At 44.3% G+C, this 22,992-nt stretch overlaps 1 protein-coding gene across 1 annotated transcript in view; it reads right to left on the reverse strand.

Moving 5' to 3' along the window:
* LOC141106641 (killer cell lectin-like receptor subfamily B member 1B allele B) overlaps positions 1-21,045 on the reverse strand; it is a 130,922-nt gene extending 109,877 nt beyond the window's left edge. The window contains exon 1 of the mRNA XM_073597585.1: positions 20,882-21,045. Within this exon, the coding sequence (XP_073453686.1) occupies positions 20,882-20,960 (79 nt within the window). The 5' untranslated portion in view covers positions 20,961-21,045. The remainder of the gene's footprint in view (positions 1-20,881) is intronic.
* Between the last annotated feature and the right edge of the window lie 1,947 nt (positions 21,046-22,992).

Here is a 22,992-nt window from a genome sequence, read left to right on the forward strand (position 1 = left end):
CACGGAGCTGTATTTCAATTGCCCGGGTCGAATTTTGCCGTCTGTCACAGGAGGCAGGACATTGTTACTGCAGTCTGTGCAGTTAAGCACCGTGACACAGGGAGGAGGAAAGAGTAAGGACCGGCACTCCAGAACTTCACCCCCGTAATGTGCGGCACCAAGGGCGGAGCCCCGCACAGGCCCTGCCCCATTTTCGCCTCAATCATCGGCAATTTTTATCTTTCGGCAATGTGCCGAAAACACCATTTTCAGCGACAGAAATTTTGGTGCATCCCTATTATGTAGGACCAAACTGACTATTTGACAGCAAACCCATCCACCGCCCTGTCACTGACCAAACACACAAGTTTTCTGAACTTATTACTTAACTGCTACTCCTTTTTTAGCAGCTGATGTCAGCTGTGGGTGCCGTTCAGGTGTTAAGGCAGATCAGCCTATTGAAGGTTCTGCACAAACACAGCCCCTGCTTTTTCATAGTACCCACAGGTGCCAGTGATTGGACAGAGCCTGAAGCTGATGCATTTATTTGACAAATTTAAAGACTAATGTCCCTTTCACACGGGCACCTCCATGTTGCGAATTCCGCTTACTCAGCGGGAGATTGCTCCACTGAGCAGGCGGATGACAGATCCGTGTCCGCTCACTGTGCAGAGCAGACACAGAGACAGTCCTGCTCTCCTCCTTGGGAAGTTGGATGGAAACGGACTGCCTGTCCGTTTCCATCTGGTCAGATCCGCCAAACAGATGGAAAATAGGACCACCATCTGTCTGTTTTTTTGCGGGCAGGAATGGATGACGGCGGTTGTCAGTGGACATGTGTCCGCTGACATCCACCGCTGCATAGAAGAGACTGCAAGGTCCAATCAGGTCCACCTGAAAAACAAACTGTCAGACCTGATTGGAGTACACCGTTTGTTTTATTGGTTCAGTCACATTTTTTCAAATAAAAAATGGATCAGTTTCTCATCAGTTTCTCTTTTCAAATATTTTATTGGTAATTTCACATACAACCGTTACATTAAGTTCCATACATAGTTTCTTACAAATAGATGACCGTGTACATGTCGGAGAACATTGTTTTAAGGAAAACTGAGTTTTTAGATAGCATATATATTTCCAAATCATGCAGCTTGCTGGAACTAAACACGTAAATGTATGAAAGATTAAAGGGGACTACGATCCCATTTTTAACACTATAGATTTGGGCCATTCCCCAACACCAGTGATGGGGGGGCCCCCAAAAGTAATACATGTAACAGAGTATATTACCTATTTTTAAATTTGGAGGGTAAAGTGGAATCAAGGGGTGAAATAAAGAGAAGGGGTAGAAAGGAGGGGGTGTAGGCGAGAGAGTTGTGGGTAGGAGAAGAAGGGGGGGAGGGATGCCGGCCAGCCCGCGCGGGTACAGGAATCATATTAGAGTCTGGAGGTGGTGCCCATGCCCACTTAAAGCGATATTAGGTCTTCAGCTATGTCCGTTGGTAGAAAGTGTTCAACCCAGGGTCGCCATACTCGGTTATGTTGGGTGGCTTTATCAAGAATTTTTGCCTCTATTTTGCCATGTATCATTGCTTGAGTAACCCTATTCTTCGTTTCAACTATGTTAAGAGTGGGTGTTTTCCAAGCCTTAGCTATCGTCTGTTTGGCTGCGGTGAATAAATGTAGGAGAAGTCTGAGTTGTGATCTGGTGTAGTCTTGTGGGAAAAGGTTGAGGAGGGCTATTGTGGGGCTAGGGGATAAGGTAATTTGGTGGAGGGTGGTAGCCATCTGAAATATTATTGCCCAGAAGCGCTGTGCTTGAGGACATATCCACCATATATGTAGGTGCGTGCCCCTGTCTCCACAGCCTCTGAAACAGTTCGGGGAGGATTCAGGTAGAAATTTAACGATTCTAGCTGGGACTAGATACCAGCGCATTAGCACTTTATAGTTCGCTTCTGAGGCGACAACATTCTGGGATGAGTTTTTTGTATTGGACCATATGGTCGACCAGTCTTCTGGTTCGAGGGTAATATCGAGGTCTCTCAACCATCTCTGTGTATATGTGGGTAGATCTGGGGGTGGTGATGTAAGATGGGAGTATAGACGGGAGATAATACCTGGGGCATGCGGGTCCGACTCGCACCTATGCTCAAACTCGGTTAGAGTGTCCAGTCCAGAGTTAGATTTTATAGTTGTTTGCACGAAGTGTTTAATTTGGAGGTAGCGGAAACATTCTCTGTGAGGGAGTTGCGCTTGCTCCTGGATAGTTGGGAAGGGTTTCACAGAGTCTCCACTAACAAGATCACAGATGCGAGTCAGACCCGCCTGAGCCCAGGCGTGGAATGAAGCTGGTTCTGTGTAGGCTGGGGGGAATTGAGGGTGACCTAAATAGGATAGAAGTGGGGAGTGTGGGGAGATTAGTTTGAAGGGAGTTTTTAGTCTATCCCAAAGTTTAAGTGTGTGAAGTGTAATTGGATTAGCCAAGGGTCCTCTTGTTGATGTAGGGAGCCACAGTAAGTTGCCTATATTAATCGGATGTAAATCAATGGCTTCGAGGGCAACCCAAAGTGGGGTCTCTGTTTTGGCGTGGTATAGGATGGACTGAGCTAGACGGGCTGCGTGATAGTAGTGTGAGAAGTTGGGAATGCCCAAGCCGCCGTAGAGCTTGTTACGGAGAAGAATAGGTCTCGCCACTCTGGGTCTAGTTGGTCCCCATATATATTTGAAAACTTTATTTTGTATAATCCTATGGTAATAAGGAGGGACTGTGATAGGGAGCACTCTGTATAAGTATAACAGTTTTGGTAATAGGGACATTTTCACGGCTGCTATGCGTCCTAACCAGGAAACGCATAGTGGTAGCCAGGTATTAAGTAAGGAAGATATTTGTGAAAGCATTGGGAGGTAGTTGGATTGGAACAGGTTGGAGGGATCCTGTCATGAGAGGGTCTACCCGTTGGTGGCGCTATCGGTCTCTTGGATCGCAGTACCAGTGTCCATCAGCAGGTGTCTTCCAACACCTAGGACCTGCAGTAAAAGGTCTTTCCTGCTGGTGGCACTGTTGCATCCTCGGGCCGTAGTACCGGCGTCAACCAGCGGGTGCACTCTGGCAGTGTGGAGCAAACAGCTCACACTGCGCTCAGCTGTGACATGAGGTCAATTACCACAGCCTTACAAATACCCGGCAAGCCCTCATAGGCTTGCCTTGGTATCTCTCTCCCTGCACTCTTACCTTGCTGCCCGTTACTTTGACCTTGAGCCTGCATCTGCCTTGTCCTGACCTGACCTGATCTGATCCCATCCCTATCCTGAGCCTATCCCCTCTGTTCCCGGTTACCTTGGATCCCTGCCCTGTATCCCATCCATCCACCCTCTTCCTGTCCTGCTGGTTTGATCTCCCTGTGTATGACCTTGGCCTGGCTTTGTTTACGATTACGGTATCTCCATTTCCTTGTATATATTGTTGTTTGTTGTGTTGGTTTTGCACTGTTTGTATTTCTTTACTTGTCACTTATTTATTAAACACCATTATTTCACTTATATGTGTTTTGGGTTTCCTCTGTGCAGTCCACACAGTCTGGTCAATTAGATTCTCTGACAGTATACCAAGGCCATCCCTGACCAGACGTGGCTGCACTGAGAAACTGTCCTGTTACGGTGGGCGCGCAAAATGGACTTTGATGGAATTGTCTATTATTCTCTGCTGGCGGCAGAGGATAGTGAATATTGTTGTCAGACTCTTAAAGATTGGACCCGGGACCAACTGCTGGAAACAATACAAACAACCCATTTACTTGTAGATCAAGGTCATGTGTTATTTGAGGATGTTCAGCCTTTGATCCAATTATGTACTAAGTCAGCCTTGTCATGCATTCCCGAAGGTAGTGACGATTTCTCCCCTCCTTTCAGTTGTGACCAGGTTGAATCCCTGGTATGGTTGTTAGAGGACGATCTGGCTTCCTTTGATGAACATTATTCCGCTTGTTCCCAGCAGGTGTTATCCGATTGCATTTATTCAGTACAATCTTTGGTTAGTCAGGCTGTATGTGAATCAGCGTTTGTTCAACCTTTGCTGCAGGCATGGTCAGATCTCCTGTCTTTAGCTAAGCCACAATATTCCAATCCTGCCATTAATCATCTGCTTTCCAAAAGATCTATCTCCCCGTCACCTATGGCAACCTCAGCTACAACCCAGTTTAATCAGCTCCCTACCAAATACTACCACCCAGTCTCCAAGTGTCGCACCCATCCCGTCTTCAATTCACCTGTCTCTTCTCCTCCACCTGTAACAGTCCCACAAAACCCCTCTCTAGCTACAGTTCCTTGGTCTTCCTTCTGCCCAGCTACTTTCTTTTCTTACAGCCCTGCACCTACATACAAAACTGCACGGGCTAAACCAAAAAACCTGTTCCAGCTTTGCAGTCTGACGTTCCAGCTCGCCAGTCTGATGTTCCAGCCTTCCAGTCTGATGTTCCAGCCTTCCAGTCTGATGTTCCAGCTTTGCAGTCTGATGTTCCAGCTTTGCAGTCTAATGTTTCAGCTTTGCAGTCTGATGTTCCAGCTTTGCAGTCTGATGTTCCAGCTTTGCAGTCTGAAGTTCCAGCTTTGCAGTCTGAAGTTCCAGCTTTGCAGTCTGAAGTTCCAGCTTTGCAGTCTGATGTTCCAGCTTTGCAGTCTGATGTTCCAGCTTTGCAGTCTGATGTTCCAGCTTTGCAGTCTGATGTTCCAGCCTTCCAGTCTGATGTTCCAGCTTTGCAGTCTGATGTTCCAGCTTTGCAGTCTGCTGTTCCAGCTTTGCAGTCTGCTGTTCCAGCCTTCCAGTCTGCTGTTCCAGCCTTCCAGTCTGCTGTTCCAGCTTTTCAGCCTGATGTTCCAGCCTTTCAGCCTGATGTTCCAGATTTGCGGTCTGATGTTCCAGCTTTGCGGTCTGATGTTCCAGCTTTGCGGTCTAATGTTCCAGCTTTGCGGTCTGATGTTCCAGCTTTGCAGTCTGATGTTCCAGCTTTGCAGTCTGAAGTTCCAGCTTTGCAGTCTGAAGTTCCAGCTTTGCAGTCTGAAGTTCCAGCTTTGCAGTCTGCTGTTCCAGCTTTGCAGTCTGCTGTTCCAGCTTTGCAGTCTGCTGTTCCAGCTTTGCAGTCTGCTGTTCCAGCCTTCCAGTCTGCTGTTCCAGCCTTCCAGTCTGATGTTCCAGCCTTCCAGTCTGATGTTCCAGCTTTGCAGTCTGATGTTCCAGCTTTACAGTCTGATGTGCCTGCCTCCCAGTCTGTCGTCCCGATGCCTGCCTTCCAGCTCGATGTCCCTGCCTTCCAGCCGGATGTCTTGCAGCTTGCCTTCCAGCCTGATGTCTTGATGCCTACCTGCCAGTCTGATGTGCCAGCTTCCCAGTCTGATGTGCCAGCTTCCCAGTCTGATGTGCCAGCTTTCCAGATTGATGTGCCAGCTTCCCAGATTGATGTGCCAGCTTCCCAGATTGATGTGCCAGCTTCCCGGATTGATGTGCCAGCCTCCCAGATTGATGTGCCAGCCTCCCAGATTGATGTGCCAGCCTCCCAGATTGATGTGCCAGCTTCCCAGATTGATGTGCCAGCTTCCCAGATTGATGTGCCAGCTTCCCAGATTGATGTGCCAGCTTCCCAGATTGATGTGCCAGCTTCCCAGTTTGCTGTACCAGCTTCCCAGCCTGATGTCTTGCAGCTTGCCTTCCAGCCTGATGTCTCGAAGATTGCTTCCCAGTCTGATGTGCCAGCTTCCCAGTCTGATGTGCCAGCTTCCCAGTCTGATGTGCCAGCTTCCCAGTCTGATGTGCCAGCTTCCCAGTCTGATGTGCCAGCTTCCCAGTCTGATGTGCCAGCTTCCCAGTCTGATGCTCCAGCTTTCCAGTCTGATGTTCCAGCCCTCCAGCCTGATGTCCTGTCGTCTGCTGCCCAGCTCAAGTGGTTCCTGTCGTCTGCTGCCCAGCTCAAGTGGTTCCTGTCGTCTGCTGCCCAGCTCAAGTGGTTCCTGTCGTCTGCTGCCCAGCTCAAGTGGTTCCTGTCGTCTGCTGCCCAGCTCAAGTGGTTCCTGTCGTTTGCTGTCCAGCTCAAGTGGTTCCTGCCGTCTGCTGCCCAGCTCAAGTGGTTCCTGTCGTCTGCTGCCCAGCTCAAGTGGTTCCTGTCGTCTGCTGCCCAGCTCAAGTGGTTCCTGTCGTCTGCTGCCCAGCTCAAGTGTTTCCTGTCGTCTGCTGCCCAGCTCAAGTGTTTCCTGTCGTCTGCTGCCCAGCTCAAGTGTTTCCTGTCGTCTGCTGCCCAGCTCAAGTGGCTCCTGCCGTCTGCTGCCCAGCTCAAGTGGCTCCTGCCGTCTGCTGCCCAGCTCAAGTGGTTTCTGTCGTCTGCTGCCCAGCTCAAGTGGTTCCTGTCGTCTGCTGCCCAGCTTAATGACTCTGACATGCCAGCAGTACCCACTGTCCAGGTTGATGTACCCGATGCCCGGCCTGATGTGCCCTCATCTGTTCAGTTGGAGGCCATGAACTTTGAACAGATGCACCTTGTTGGAGCGTCCGGAGGCCGCTCCTTTAGGGGGGGGTACTGTCATGAGAGGGTCTACCCGTTGGTGGCGCTATCGGTCTCTTGGATCGCAGTACCAGTGTCCATCAGCAGGTGTCTTCCAACACCTAGGACCTGCAGTAAAAGGTCTTTCCTGCTGGTGGCACTGTTGCCTCCTCGGGCCGTAGTACCGGCGTCAACCAGCGGGTGCACTCTGGCAGTGTGGAGCAAACAGCTCACACTGCGCTCAGCTGTGACATGAGGTCAATTACCACAGCCTTACAAATACCCGGCAAGCCCTCATAGGCTTGCCTTGGTATCTCTCTCCCTGCACTCTTACCTTGCTGCCCGTTACTTTGACCTTGAGCCTGCATCTGCCTTGTCCTGACCTGACCTGATCTGATCCCATCCCTATCCTGAGCCTATCCCCTCTGTTCCCGGTTACCTTGGATCCCTGCCCTGTATCCCATCCATCCACCCTCTTCCTGTCCTGCTGGTTTGATCTCTCTGTGTATGACCTTGGCCTGGCTTTGTTTACGATTACGGTATCTCCATTTCCTTGTATATATTGTTGTTTGTAGTGGGTTTGTTGTGTTGGTTTTGCACTGTTTGTATTTCTTTACTTGTCACTTATTTATTAAACACCATTATTTCACTTATATGTGTTTTGGGTTTCCTCTGTGCAGTCCACACAGTCTGGTCAATTAGATTCTCTGACAGATCCTTAGTTAACCTAATCCCTAGATATGGTATCGAAGAGGAAGACCAGTGGAAGGGATAATTGCTTCGTAGTGTTTCAAGATCAACTTGTGGCAGGGACACATCGAGGGCCTTCGATTTGGATTGGTTGACCTCCAGTCCAGATATGCTGGAGAATTTATCTAAGGTGTTCATGAGGTTTGGTAAAGTGGTATGGGGTGAAGTAATAAACATAAGTGCGTCGTCGGTAAAGAGACATATTTTATGGGAGGTGGATGCTACTTCTAAGCCTCGAATATCAGGATTAGATCTAATCAGGGCTGCCAGGGGTTCGATAGTGAGTGCGAAGAGCAGGGGGGATAAGGGACAGCCCTGTCTAGTCCCCCGTGCTATTGGAAAAGGGTCTGACCGGAATCCGGAGTAGTGCACATACGCCTGCGGGTGGTTATAGAGGGCTTTTATCCAGTTTATGAAATTGGGGCCGAAGCCCCAGCGTTGGAGGATAAAGAATAGATAGGGCCAAGAGACCATGTCAAAGGCTTTACGTATATCTAAGGAGAGGAGGTGCATAGGGATCTTACGGGAACGGGCCAGATGTTGTAGGAGAATTACTTGTCTGATATTGTCGCTCGCTTGTCGATTGGGTATGAAGCCAACCTGGTCCTTGTGTATCAAACCACCAATGATGGGATTGAGGCATAGGGCAAGAATTTTGGCCAAAATCTTGATATCCACATTGAGAAGTGAAATTGGTCTATAGTTGGACCATAGCGTGCTGTCAGTGTTCGGTTTGGGGATCATTGAGATAAGAGCGGTCAATGTGTCCCTGCCAAAAGAGTGTTGCTTTAGTATGGCATTAAAAGTGTTGGTAAGAAGGGGGGATAGTTCTGTGGCAAATTTTTTATAATAGAGGCTGGGGAGGCCATCAGGGCCTGGGCGTTTATTTGGTTTTAGGGTTTTTATTGCTGCTAGTACTTCGTCTGTCGAGATCGTGCTCTCCATCAGCTCGCGATTGGATTCAGACAAGGTTGGTATGGGCAGTTTATGAAACAGTTTCTCTGTTTGGCGCTGTGGAAATGTTGTTTTAGAGTCATAGAGATTTGCTAACTGTTTACGAAACTCAGAGAGAACCTTGACAGGGTTGCTAGTGACTACATCTTTAGTTAGTCTGAGTCTAATTGGAATACGAGCACGGTCCGGTCTACGTAAACGTAATGCCAGGTAGGTGTCCGGTTTGTTTGCTTTAGTATAGATTTTATGGTTTGTTCTATGGATAGTTTTGTCAGCCGTCTCGGCTAAGAGAAGATCTAGTTCTAGTTTAATTTTTTCTAGTGTTAATTTACGTGTTTCGGTAGGGTCAGATTGGAATAAAAGAAAGCTATTATGATAGTCAGATTCGAGCTGTTGTAGTTTGAGTTTCTTGTCTCTATTAAGGTGGGATGCCACTGAAATACATGTGCCACGTATCACGGGTTTGTGTGCCTCCCAGAGCAGGATGGGAGAGATGTCGGGGGTTGCATTGTGTTTTAGGTAGTCCTTGAGGGCTACTTGAATATCTAGGCAGTATGATGGGTTGGTTAAGAGGGAGTCATTCATACACCATGATCTGTTAGTAGCTTGTGGGATTAGGGATGACACTGTAGTGATGACGGCACAGTGGTCCGTCCATGTAATTGGTTGGATATGTGAATGAAGGAGAAGTGGTGCAGATGCTATTGAGGTAAATATATGGTCAATCCTGGAGAATGAATTGTGAGGGTGTGAATAAAATGTATAGTTTCTCTTTGAGGGATTGAGTTCTCTCCATGTGTCTAGGAGGGAGGCTGACTGTATTAATTTACGAAATTGTGTGGAAGGGGTGTAGTGTTCCGGAGCATAGGGCGATTTGTCTGTGTGCGGTTGTAGCACAGAATTGGAGTCTCCGCAGAGGAACAAAGTTCCCTTGCAGTGTGCTTGCACGACTTGCAATAGATGCGAGAAAAAGGGAATCGGGTTTGTGTTGGGGGCGTAGTAGGAGACGAAGGTTGTGGTTATGTCCTGTAAAAGTCCCACTAGAATGAGATAGCGGCCTTCAGGGTCTTTTATCTCAGAGAGGGGGGTGAATGGCATAGTGTGGTGAAAAGCGAGTAAAACTCCTCTGTTTTGTATTTGCTGAAGCAGTAAATACCTGTGGGTATCTAGAGCTAAAAAAACTCGGAGTGTGGCGTATGGAAAAATGGGTTTTCTGGAGGGCTACAACTTTAGCTTTCAGGGACGCAAAGGTTTGAAATGCTTTTACACGTTTATGTGGGGAGTTTAACCCCTTAACGTTCAGGGTAAGGATTTCAAGTGGGGCCATTATGGGGTGTTTGGGTGGTCAATATCGAGGAAAAGGGCCCACGCGAGCCAACCGGCATAGAAGAAAGTAAGGAGTGAAGGTGTAAAGTCAAAGAGGGGGGGGGGGGAGAGGGGGGGGAGAGGGAGAGCATTGTGGGTCGGGTGAAGCACTGGGCGACCCCCTCAGTAAGGGGGCAGCACACCAGTAGTGCCCGACTAACGTGTGCACTGACTCTGCGACCGAGGTTCTGGTCAAAGAGTGAATGCACTACAGGGGGGGTAAGCATTGACTGCTCCCCACCGCAACCGGGAGCAGCAAAAGATTAAAGATACTTTAAAAGTGAGTATGATAGAAAACAACAAACTCATCAGTTTCTCATCAGGTTTACATCAGTTTTTTTTGTTTTTTTTTTATATCCACTACCAATGCAAAAACAAATGCAAAACAGATCGTTTGTCCATTTACATCCATTTTTCATCAGTTCCGTTTTTTAACAGAAGAAAAATAGGGCTTTGATCTGTTAAAAAAAAATTGATGTTGATGGAAGCGGATGTATATGGATGGTCATTCGTTTACATCTGTTTTTCCATAGAGATGCATTGATGTCCATTTTTCATCTGTCAACAGCTGAATGAAAAACAGACAGACGGAACGTGAAAGGGGCCTAAGATCAGGGTGGGGTTGGGGACACAAATAGCATAGGTTAGCTGGAAGGTTTAGATCCACATTAAAGTTTATGTAAAAGCACTTTCTTGCTTTGGATAAAGTGGGAAAGGGTGAAAGTTTTTTTTTTTTTGTTCTTTTTTTTTTTTGCTATCTGACTCCCCTCCTGGGACATTCACTGCTCTGTTTGTCCCGATGACCCCTGTCAATAAGACAGGAAGTTAGGGGAAATACAAAGTTTTAGAGTTGTCACAGGATGTACAGGCAAGCAGATATACTTGTAGAGATGGGCTTGAGCATGTTCAAAATCCCACATGCCCGATCCCGCCAGGAAGCCGACACTGCACAGCACTAATCACAGGCAGCGAGACATTTCCTGGCCCGCAGCTGCACAGATCCGGAAATATCTCACTGTCTGTGATTAGCACTGTGCAGTGTAGGCTTCCTGGCAGGATCGGGCATGTGGGATTTTGAACATGCTCAAGCCCATCTCTACTGACAGTGTGCAGGGCTGATCACTGGTGCAATGCTTTACAGGCTCCTACTACAGAAAAGAATAAATGCACATTTTTTTACCTGCAAAAAGATGTGCATTCTTTTTTTTTTGTAAGGTGAACCTATCTTTAAAGATATATCATTCCCTGCTGCTTCTCCAGGACAGGAAAGGAAGGGAAACCTTTAAAAAACAAAGTTTAGGCTTTACCATACTGAGACAATATGGAGACCTTAAAGCGGAGTTTCACCCAGAAATGTAACTTCTGCTTATCCGGTTCCTCCCCCACTCTGGTGTCACATTTGGCACCTTTCAGGGGGGAGAGAAGAGCAGATACCTGTCTAATACAGGTATTTGCTCCCACTTCCGGTGAAAGATCTTAGCAGAATCCTCGGAATTCTACGCCATGTCCGACACACAGGTCCCAAAAGACAACAGGGACCAGTCAGAACGCGCAACGCGACTCGCACATGCGCAGTAGAGAAACAGGCTGTGAAGCCGTAAGGCTTCACTTTCTGATTCCCTTACTGAAGATGCCGGTGCCTCCACCAGCTGAGGGACGGGTCGGTTTCGGGTGAGGACATCGCGGGAGCACTGGACAGGTAAGTGTCCCTATTTTAGCCCCTTCCCGACCGGCGCACGCCGATGTACGTCGGCAGAATGGCACGGCTGGGCAAATGGGCTTACAGGTACGTCCATTTGAATTCCCCGCCGTGCCATTGAGTGCGCGCCACTGGCGTCGCGAGCGCTGGCCGGGAGCTCTGTGAGTCGGGTCGCGGGTCCCGCGGACTCGATCACCGTGGGGATACCCGCGATCGCCTCACGGAGAGAACGAACGGGGAGATGCCATTGTAAACAGCATCTCCCCGTTCTGCCTAGTGACGGGCTCACTGATCATAGCTCCCTGTCATCGGGAGCAGAGATCAGTGTAGTATCACAGCTAGCCCATCCCCCTACAGTTAGTAATCACTCCCTAGTACTGACTTAACCCCTCCCCGCCCCCTAGTGGTTAACCCCTTCACTGCCAGTGTCATTTACACAGGAATCAGTGCATTTTTATAGCACTGATCACTGTATAAATGACAATGGTCCCAAAAATGTGTCAAAAATGTCTGTGTCCGCCATAATGTCGCAGTCACAATAAAAATCGATGATCGCTGCCATTACTAGTTAAAAAAAAAAATATTAATAAAAATGTCATAAAACTACCCCCTATTTTGTAAACGCTATAGCTTTTGCGCAAACCAAACAATAAACGCTTATTACGATTTTTTTTAACAAAAATATGTAGAAGAATATGTATCGGCCTAAACTGAGGAAAAAAAAAAATTTTTTATATATTTTTGGGGGATATTTTCTATAGCAAAATGTAAAAAATAATGCGTTTGGGGGCGTGGCTTGGTGCTTGATGGCGACGGACGCACACTAGCAGAGCTCCGTGAGGAAACCCGGCCTGCAGCGAGATACCCTGCTCCCAGCATTCCAGCTATGGGCAGAAAGCTGCTCCAGACCCCACAGACCCGATCGAAACGCTCCACCATCACCACATCTGCCAGGAACATATCGGATCTCTTTAAAAACCAGGCGATCTCCAGAGGCAGCCAAAATGGCGCGGACACAGCGGGAGGAGGAGGACTCCAGCGAGGATTCAGTATCCACGATAGGAGGCTCAGGTAGGGGCTATACCCATACAAATCAACCCCTAACCTATGCGGACATGTCAGGCTTTGCAACGGATATAAAATCCACTTTCTCAGCAGCCATAACAGATCTTAAATCCAACCTGCTTGTACTGACTGAAAAACTAGCTGCTGTAGAAACGAATGAAAAACAAAGGAACAAAAGGCTGCATATTCTTGAAAACGTGGCGCTGACTCATTCCTCCCACCTTATTGAAATAAATAGACACTTGGAAGACCTGGACAACTGGGGCAGACGTTGTAATATTAGGGTGAGGGGGATCCCTGAGTCAGTAGATACAGCGCAAATAATCCCTGCTTTACGTCTTTAATAGCCTCTTAGAAAGGCAAGAGGACACAGCAATTGACTTTGTACGAGCTCAGAGAGCCTTAAGACCTAAAGGCCCTGACACTGCCCCTCCCAGGGACATAAGTTGCTGCTTACAAAACTTCCCACTTAAAGAAGCCAAAATGAATAAAGCCAGGAGAAACGACAGCATAGTGTTCAATGGCGAGACGATTATGCTGTTTCACAATCTCTCACAAATAACCCTGAAAAATCGCAGGGCTCTGCGACCCCTGTTGGATAAATTAAGGGCCCATGACTTAAAGTACACGTGGTGCTTTCCTTTCGCCCTCAGCATGACACATGCAGGAAAACAACATGTACTACGCACTCTTACAGATTTGCCTGATTTTTTTGAATCGCTGCAAATGGAACCTATCGCACTACCAGATTGGTACCAAGAATTTCTTCCACGGGCTGATGGAGGGACACAGAGATCCCCATTCTCTTCTCCAGATAAAAGGTCATCCAAAAAAATGAGACACAACCGAGGCCCTAATTCTCAAGGAGGAACTCCCAAAGCCAGGCAATCTACCTCCAGAGCACCAGAAGAAGATCAAGGAGATCTGCAAACCTGGTAAACATCTACCCACAACCACATAAGCCTAATTTAGCCTTGGCATCTGGGGATACGATACTGGAAGTGACTTCGAACACATTAAAATGAGGATCTGATAGTGCCTTTCTAGTAGACCGTTTCTGGTGAGAAGAAACTTTTACCCCCCTACTTTGATTGTTGTCTGCGGACTGTTGTTGGGGAAGCACTCACCATCTATCTAGGAGGCAGGAACTGGTTAATTAGATCCGAATCAACATAATCTACAGGAGAAGGTCAAAGGAAACCCAGGTTCACCCACATCACTTCCCCCCAAATGCAACCTTTTGGAATTACAGGCATGAACTAGCTGGAAACAAAGCAAGACTATGCTTCATTATAATGGGGAAAGATGGGAGATACTTTATAGCCACTACACCCCAGTAACCACCATATGCCGAAGAGTTAACCAGGACATCAATATGGTTAAAGTTCAATGTCTTTTTTCACTTTTTTATTGTTCTCCTTTTTTTTTTTTTATCTATTTTATTTGTATTTTTTTTTTTTCACAGGGTTCTATTGTCTACACTCCAACCTGGGTGTACACTGTACACAGGCTGGAACATTTTGACTTTATAGGCCTTCTTCTCTCTGACTGATAGATACTGATAGCCTATTTCTAAATCGCTAGAGAGCAGTCCTACCACGCTACCACAGAGTGGCACTGACAGAACAGGATATATCTTCTTGTTCACAAGACCACTAACTAATTACTTCAGAGTTGTAAATATACTCTGAAGGGTATAAATATCTCTCCATATTCTTTATCTTTTTTTTACTACCTTTAACTTTTCATATTTCCTTCTCTAATACCCCCCTCCTCCCCCCTCCCCCAATATACCATTGTATTATTGAATATTGATCTGAAGTTTTGTTCACAGACATACTGAGACATACGGTGCCTGGGTCGCAGTCCCACTATCATTTCGCACAATGTAAGGGGGTTGAACATACCAGAAAAAAGATCCACAATCTTGAGGGAACTCAAGAAAGGTAGGCCTCAATTTGTTTTTCTGCAGGAGACACACTTCCAAACCAACCATATACCAAAACTGACCAGCCCATATTTCACAGAAGCTGTACACGCCACTAACAACAATGCCAAATCAAAGGGGGTTACAATTCTGATCAGTAAAGACGCACCTTTCAATTTGTCAGACAAACTAGTGGATCCAGAAGGAAGATATGTCTTTCTGAAAGGTACCTACGCAGGGTTACCCATAACTCTTGCGAATGTATACTTCCCCAACTCAGCACATGTAAACTTTGGCCAAAGAATGATAAATGCTCTGACAGGTTTTACATCGGAATGCTTAATTCTAGGAGGAGATTTTAATATCCCACTTAACCCACTAGTAGACACATCCACAGGAAAGTCATGCATCACTTATAAGATACTTAAAAGAATCAAATTACAACTACACTCCTTACAATTAATTGACACCTGGCGATTTCTTCACCCGACTGATAAGGACTACACGCATCACTCTATCCCACACAACCGTTATTCACGTATAGATCACATATTTATTTCCCAAAGAGATCTAATTAGAGTAACTGAAGCAAAAATTGGAATCCAGTCCATATCATACCATGCTCCCACGTCATTGACAATAATAAGAAACATAATAGGACCTGAACAAGTAGGCTTTATGCCGGGACGTGAGGCCAAAGACAACATAATTAAGGCATTACTACTCACACAAGCATCACATACCTTGAATATCGAGAGCCTTCTCCTGTCTACGGACGCGGAGGAAGGCTTATAATAGGGTAGCTTGGGACTTTATGTTCGCGACCTGTACGCACATAGGTGTACCCACTCGTATGATGACATGGATCAAGTCCTTGTACCACCAACCCTCAGCTAGGATAAAGATTAATGGATCGTTATCAGAAAAAATAGAAATATTAAACGGTACGAGACAGGGATGCCCCTTATCTCCATTATTATTCATTCTCTCCCTTGAACCATTCATTCGAATGATTAATAAAGATGACGCAATCAAAGGTATCCCCATAAAAGACAAGGTATATAAAACGGCCGCATATGCTGATGATCTCCTATTCTTTGTAACAAATGCACATATCACTATCCCCAACCTTATGAAAGCCTTTGCCCATTATGGTTTCCTTTCTAACCTTAAAATAAACCTCACAAAATCTGAAGCCATGAATGTTAGTCTATCCCCTACTGACCTAGTTAGAACGCAAGCCAACTGCCCTTTTAAATGGGAAGGGAAAGCTTTAAGATATTTGGGGATTTGGTTGACTCCTAAAATGTCACAGATATATGAAGCAAATTTTCCCCCCTTACTCCAAAAGATAGAAAAAGATTTAAAACTCTGGCATTCGGGCTACTTTTCGTGGTTTGGGAGGGCCGCCATCTTAAAGATGGTGATGTTGCCCAGACTTCTCTACCTCCTCAGGGCACTGCCGGTCAGAATACCACAGATATTTTTCAAAAAATTACAAACAGCCCTACTGGCTTTCCTCTGGGAACACAAAAAAGTCAGGATTAAATTTACACTCCTGACCAGACCGAAGGAATTAGGAGGGATGGGAATACCGGACCTCCAGAAATATTGCCAAGCGGCACATTTTACAAGGGTGGTTGACTGGCATTGCCACAGGGGTACTAAGGACTGGGTAGCACTGGAAGAAAGTTTAAGCCCATATCCTCTCCTCTTTTCCTTATGGAATCCAGGGTTGAGAAAAAATACTACACTGAAACAACAACCTTTACTGGAACACACATTGAGTATCTGTACAAAAGCGACTGCAAAATCCACATTGACCTCACCACTAAGCCCTCTTACCCCACTATCAGATAATCCAGAATTTAGCCCAGGAATGGAAAACAGACTACTGCGACGACCCCACACTCATAAAACTTTACTAGCTGGTGATTGCTTCAAAAAGGGAGATTATTAGACTACATGGTCTTGAAAAGGGAAAGCGAGATACACCATATGCCCATCTGGACGTACTTCCAGATACGTAGCTACGTGAATGGTGCGACTAGACAAAGCCATTTCTATAGACCTATGACAGAACTTGAAGTAATCTGTTCACAAGGTGAGCAACTCCAAAAAGCCACATCTATAACATATAAATGGCTCCAAAATCACACTCCCGAAGGAACAGATAGATTTAGGAAACATTGGTCCTCGGCGCTCAACCGAACACTGACAAACAATGGACAAAAGCATGTATTCTAGCACATAAGTGTTCAATAAGTACTAAAATGCAGGAAACGTCCTATAAATTACTTACAGATTGGTATATCACACCTGCTAAACTACACTCCTGGTATGCTCAAACCCCCAAAACATGTTGGAGATGTGGAGGTGATACAAGCACGCTCTTGCACATCTGGTGGCAATGCCCTAAGCTGACCACATACTGGCGCAAGGTTAGGGATCTGATAAAATTGATAACCGAAACAAAAATGGAGTTGGATGCTGCCTGCTGCCTCCTACACATCTCCTCATTTCCCCTGAAAAAATACAAGAACTCACTAACTAAAAATATACTGAACGCAGCAAAGATAATCCCAGTTAATCCCAGCCTTCTGGAAGACCACATGAGTACCCACTATCTCACAATGGCTAGCAAAGGTCTCAATGATTCAGGAAATGGAAGACACCCTGGCTCAAGCTTCAGATACAGTTGACAAATTCCACAAAACATGGTCTCCTTGGATCGAATTTCGTTACTCTGACGCATATAAAGAATTCTGTGAAACCTAATAGGTCAATCCTTTCACATGTGAGGAACAGATAACATCATCTGTCACTAGATCCAATTGGTATACCCCTATCCTGTCCCCCTTCTTAAACCTAATCACTAACCTATTCTCTCTCTTTTCTCTCTATCTTTTGTTACTTTGATTGAATATCTTCACCGGTATGGATTTACCTACACTATGCGATTAATAATCTGTGAACAAGTTCGAAATCTACACGATGTTATAAATTGAGTTGAAATGTTTAGAACTAACATATAGATACGAGTAACCAAATGGCTGAATAGTGAGGATTGGACGCACTACATTAAAATGTTTAACCATCAATGATTACCACAATGTCCATCGCTAATTATATTACCAAAATATCTACTGATAAATACATGTATCTTCAATCCAAGTATGTAACCAATTCTATGCAGTTGTTGATGTTCAATAAACTTTGAATGTTAAAAAAAAAAAAATGCGTTTTTTTCAAAATTGTCGCTCTTATTTTGTTTATAGCGCAAAAAATAAAAACCGCAGAGGTGATCAATCACCACCAAAAGAAAGCTCTATTTGTGGGAAAAAAAGGACGTCAATTTTGTTTGAGAGCCACGTCGCACGATCGCGCAATTGTCAGTTAAATCGACGCAGTGCTGAATCGCAGAAAGTGCTCTGGTCAGGAAGGGGGTAAATTCTTCCGGGGTTGAAGCGGTTAAAAGTCAGTAGCTGCAGTATTTGTAGCTGCTGACTTTTAATTTTTTTTTTGCAGGCGGAACTCCGCTTTGATTTGGAAGATATCACCTGCATTAGGAGAGAGACAAAATGCTATGTAGATCTACCAAGGAGCTGCTGCTATGCTAGTGCCCTCTAGCAGTACTTTCTAATGTGATTAATAAATAATACCAGCGCTCCCAAAGTGCAAAAATGCAAAAAACATACAGATGTGTACCAATTTCATCAATTTGTTTGAAAGTTCTAAAGTGCAAATCTCAAATAAATAAAATAAACCCCAACAATGATTTGCCATATGATCTATATATGCAACTGCGCAAACAGCATAAACTGTAAGCAAATAGGTGCAAAAATAAAAAAATTAAATAAACCCTAAAAATTATAACGTTGACCAATTTTCAACAATATCCACAAGTACATCAGTCTCTAGAAAAATCCATATGTGTTCCCAGTGAGTAAAAGTGTAGTATCAATCGATACTTGAGCTCAGGTGTTCACCAGCTCACTTAGATGAGAACTTACCTCTCCTCTACAGCGATTTGTCCTACCCACCTCAGAACTCCTGGTTTGGAATTGCCCTATCATCCTCTCTATGGCATAAGTACACAAAAAGATGCAGACTAGGGATGAGCCAAACACCCCCCTGTTCGGTTCGCACCAGAACTTGCGAACAGGCAAAAAATTTGTTCGAACACGCGAACACCGTTAAAGTCTATGGGACACGAACATGTATAATCAAAAGTGCTAATTTTAAAGGCTTATATGCAAGTTATTGTCATACAAAGTGTTTGGGGTCCTGGGTCCTGCCCCAGGGGACATGGATCAATGCAAAAAAAAGTTTTGAAAACGGCCGTTTTTTTCGGGAGCAGTGACAAAAAGTCATTTAAAACTACTCGTGCCGGTCCGACAATACACATAAAAGTTCACCATTTTTTTTTTTAATTTTGGCCGGGGTTCCCCTTAATATCCATACCAGACCTGAAGGGCCTTGTATGGAATTTAGGTGGACCCCCTGGGTCATTTATCTTTTTAAATTTTGGTTGGGGGTTCCCCGGTGGAGAATTCCTATGCCGTTTTTATCAATGAACTTTTATGTGTATTGTCGGACCGGCAATTCATTAATAGCCGCGAGTAGTTTAAATGAATTTTTTCCTTTGAAATGTCATTTTGCTGTCAGACTGTTCTAAACATGGGAAACATGCGCCCCTTTACAGGCATACTATAGGCACCCACCAGGTACGAAATTTAAAGGGATATTACACTTTTATTGTTTGACTTTAAGCATTATTAAAATCACTGCTCCGGAAAAAACGGCCGTTTTTAAAACTTTTTTTTGCATTGATCCATGTCCCCTGGGGCAGGACCCGGGTCCCCAAACACTTTTTACGACAATACCATGAATATAAGCCTTTAAAATTAGCACTTCTGATTTCTCCCACAGACTTTTAAAGGGTGTTCCGCGGCATTCGAATTTGCTGCGAACACCCCAAATTGTTTGCTGTTCGGCGAACTTGCGAACAGCCGATGTTCGAGTCGAGCATGAGTTCGACTCAAACTCAAAGCTCATCCCTAATGCAGACCAACAGGGGGCTCTCATCGCATAAGACCATTTACAAAACTGCATTATATAGCAGCTTAGCATCCCTAGGATGTGGAGGCTACATTCGTTTTTTTCTATTTTTCAGTCTAGGAATATTTTTAGAAAGTACAGATAATTCCTTTAGCTCTTCCCAGGAATTAAATGTCCTTGTTGTTTCCTGAGTGGAAAATAAGTCACACATAATAAATCTCAACTTCCTTCCTAGATAGTTTTTTGTGAACTACAAATTCCTCTGCCCATGTAATAGAAATGCGATAGGAATATGCGTTTGTAGTACAAATCAGAATAGCAGCCTGAGTGTCAACAATGGCTCCCTCCACGGATACGGATAGCCACCTTAGAGCAGGAAGTGGCTTAATTGTAGTGTTGTATATCCAACAGACCTGTGTTGCAGTATATATATATAGTATATGGTGCACTGATATTTTCTGTTTTGATCTTGAGCAGGCTTATTAGTACAACGGATAAGTCAAATCCTTCGGACTTGATATAACAGTTCAATAAATTACCAGTTCCAACACATGTGTTACCGGAGGATGGCTTCAGTTACCAGGGATAGTGTTTCTTGACAGGTTACCCAAAGAGCGATTTTAGCAACCTGCACTGTCTCTATGTTCTCACACCAGTCACCGGAGTGAATGAATAGTTGGGGGAGCCTTCCCTGACCTGCTCACCTGGAACCTCTCTCTATACTAAGTGCTGTACCTCACTAGCGGGTTCCTGTCTCTGTCCAACCATTCTCCCAAAGTGTGCCAAAGGGGTTTCCTTATTTAAAAGGTTCCCTCACCCAAAATGGCTGAAAAACTTCCAGAGGGGGTGACTCTTCTCCTCCTTGGTGAGCTAGCGTCATCTGGATCTCCTTTAGGCCTCTTGTAAGGCTTGGAAGTTTGACAGCACTTCAAGGCTGGGCTAATCTCCAGCAGGCAAAAGACCCCGCTACTCTCTGTTCTAACCCTTATATACACCTCTCAACCCCCTACTGGTCACTCTCCTTAACCAGGGATTGGCTAAAGCTGTATCCAGGGCCAGCTCAGACTCTGTCCTCTCCTGCTCACTGTTTCCAGAAAGTTCTGGAAAGACAGGGGGAGACAGGCAATCAGCAGAGCCAAAAACAAAATTTGCCTCAATTCTAGCACCTAAACTAAGAGGGTGCTACACATATAAAATTAATTTTCAGGCAATTACAACCACTATTAACCAGCTTTTGAAATTGCAAAAATGGAAACCCACCACAGAGAGTTTCTATTGAAACTGGTAGGATTTGATATTTTTTGTGGTTGTTACAATTGAAAGATGGTTAAAAGTGGTTGAATATTCTTGAAAACTGACCCTTTTATATCCACCACTGGATTGTAAACTAGCATAGGCAGAGTTTGTAGATTTCAATTTTTTACAATTGTACAGCACTGTACAACATGTCCCTGCTTTGTAAATAAAGCATTTATAAAATGTACAGTTATTTTTGACAATGTAATATACACCTATACCGTATGGAAAAGAAAAACGATTGATGTGACTTACCCTCCAAGTAAGGTTTTGTTTGTTGTGGTTTCCCACGTCTTTTCTTGTGGTTTAATTTAGCATACTCAACGTCATCCATATCACCCGTGTAAATATGAGTTATGCTTTGTAAATTATATTTGGACAGGTTTATGTAACAACACTTTTGTATATATACTGGGCTAAATGAAAGTTGTTTTCTGAAATACAAAAGAAAAAAGAAGACATTCATCAACAAGCATCCTAGGAAATTACAGTTAAAGCCCATTATAGTAAAAAAATTCTAAAACAAATAAATAAATAAACATTTAAACATTTAAAATGGAAAATGATGAAACATAAATTATAACTGGTCTGATTTAGTTCACACACATTTATGTGACAGCAGTTTTATTTTATATATATACTGGGCTAAATAAAAATTGTTTTCTAAACTATAAAAACGAAAAAGAAAATCATCATTAACAAATATTCCAGGAAAGTACAGTTAAAGGCCCATTATAGTGAAAAACAAAATAAATAAATACATTAAAATAAAAAAACCTGTAACTATTAAGTGGGCCAAATCCACCGTAATGGTGTTAGTTGGAACACCTTTTCAGTTCAATACTGAAGTATATCGTATACCGGTCATTAAGTCTTTCAAATATATGGGGATTGTAGTTACTCCAAAACTCACTGATTTCTGTTGGATTAATGTATCTCCGCTCCTACTGTGTAGGAGAGAGAAACAAGAGAAACAATTAAGGTTTGGAGTAGACTGTGGTTATCTTTGATAGGCAAAACTAATCTTTTAATGATGGTTCTCATGCCACAGCTCCTTTACACTGCTGTGAAAAAGTATTTGCCCCTTTCTTTATTTTTTTATTTTTTTTGCATATTTTTCACACATAAATTATTCAGACTCCAGCGAACCATGGTGAGAGCCATTATCCACAAATGGAGAAAACTTGGAACAGTGTTCAACCTTCCTGGGAGTGTCCGGCCTACCTAAGTTACTGCAAGAACACAACGACTCATCCAGGAGATCATAAAAGAATCCAGAACAACATTTGAAGAACTGCAGGGTTCACTTGCATCACTTAAGGTTAGTGTTCATGATTCAACAATAAGAAAGAGACTGAGCAAAAATGGCATCCGTTGGAGAGTTCCAAGGCCAAAGCCACTGATCAAAAAAAACACAAAGGCTTGTCTCACATTTTCCATAAAACATCTCGATTTGCCCCAAGACATTTGGTCAAATATTCTGTGAACTAATGAGACAAAAGTTGAACTTTTTGGAAGGTGTGCAAACCGTTAAATCTGGCGTAAAAATAACACAGCATTTCATAAAATTAACATCATACCAACAGTCACACATGGTGGTGGTAGCATGATGGTCTGGGGCTGCTTTGCAGCTTTAGGAGCTGGACAACTTGCCATCACTGATGGAACCATGAATTCTGCACTCTACCAGAAAATCCTGAAGGAGAATGTCCAGCCTTCAGTTCCTGACCTCAAGCTCAAGCGCACTTGGGTTATACAGCAGGACAGTGATCCGACACACACCAGAAATCCACCTCCTGAATGGCTCAAAAAACCCAAAATTAAGGTTTTGGAGAGGCCTATTAAAGTCCAGACTGATATCCGATTGAGATGCTGTGACATGACCTTATCCACTTCAGCCCCGAGCCTCTTTTTGACACTTGTTGTTTACAAGTTAAAATCAGTTTTGTTTGCTAGAAAATTACTTAGAACCCCAAACACAGTCACAGTGGAGGTCTAGGGCTAGAATTATTTCTCTTGCTCTAATGATCGCGGCAAACCTCACATGTGTGGTTTGAACAGCGTTTTCATATGTGGGCGCTACTTACGTATGCGTTTGCTTCTGTGCGCAAGCTCATCGGGACGGGGCACTTTAAAATACCTTTTTTTTTCTTATTTATTTAACGATTTATTTTTTATTTTGACACTATTTTTATAAAAAGGTTTGGGTCACTTTTTTCCCTATTACAAGGAATGTAAACATCCCTTGTAAAAGAAAAAAAGCATGACAGGACCTTTTAAATATGAGATCTGGGGTCAAAAAGACCTCAGATCTCACATTTACACTAAAATGCAAAAAGAAAAATAAATTCTCCTTTAAGAGCTAT

This window comes from Aquarana catesbeiana, linkage group LG08, assembly GCF_042186555.1.
Source record: "Aquarana catesbeiana isolate 2022-GZ linkage group LG08, ASM4218655v1, whole genome shotgun sequence".
Classification (NCBI taxonomy): domain Eukaryota; kingdom Metazoa; phylum Chordata; class Amphibia; order Anura; family Ranidae; genus Aquarana; species Aquarana catesbeiana.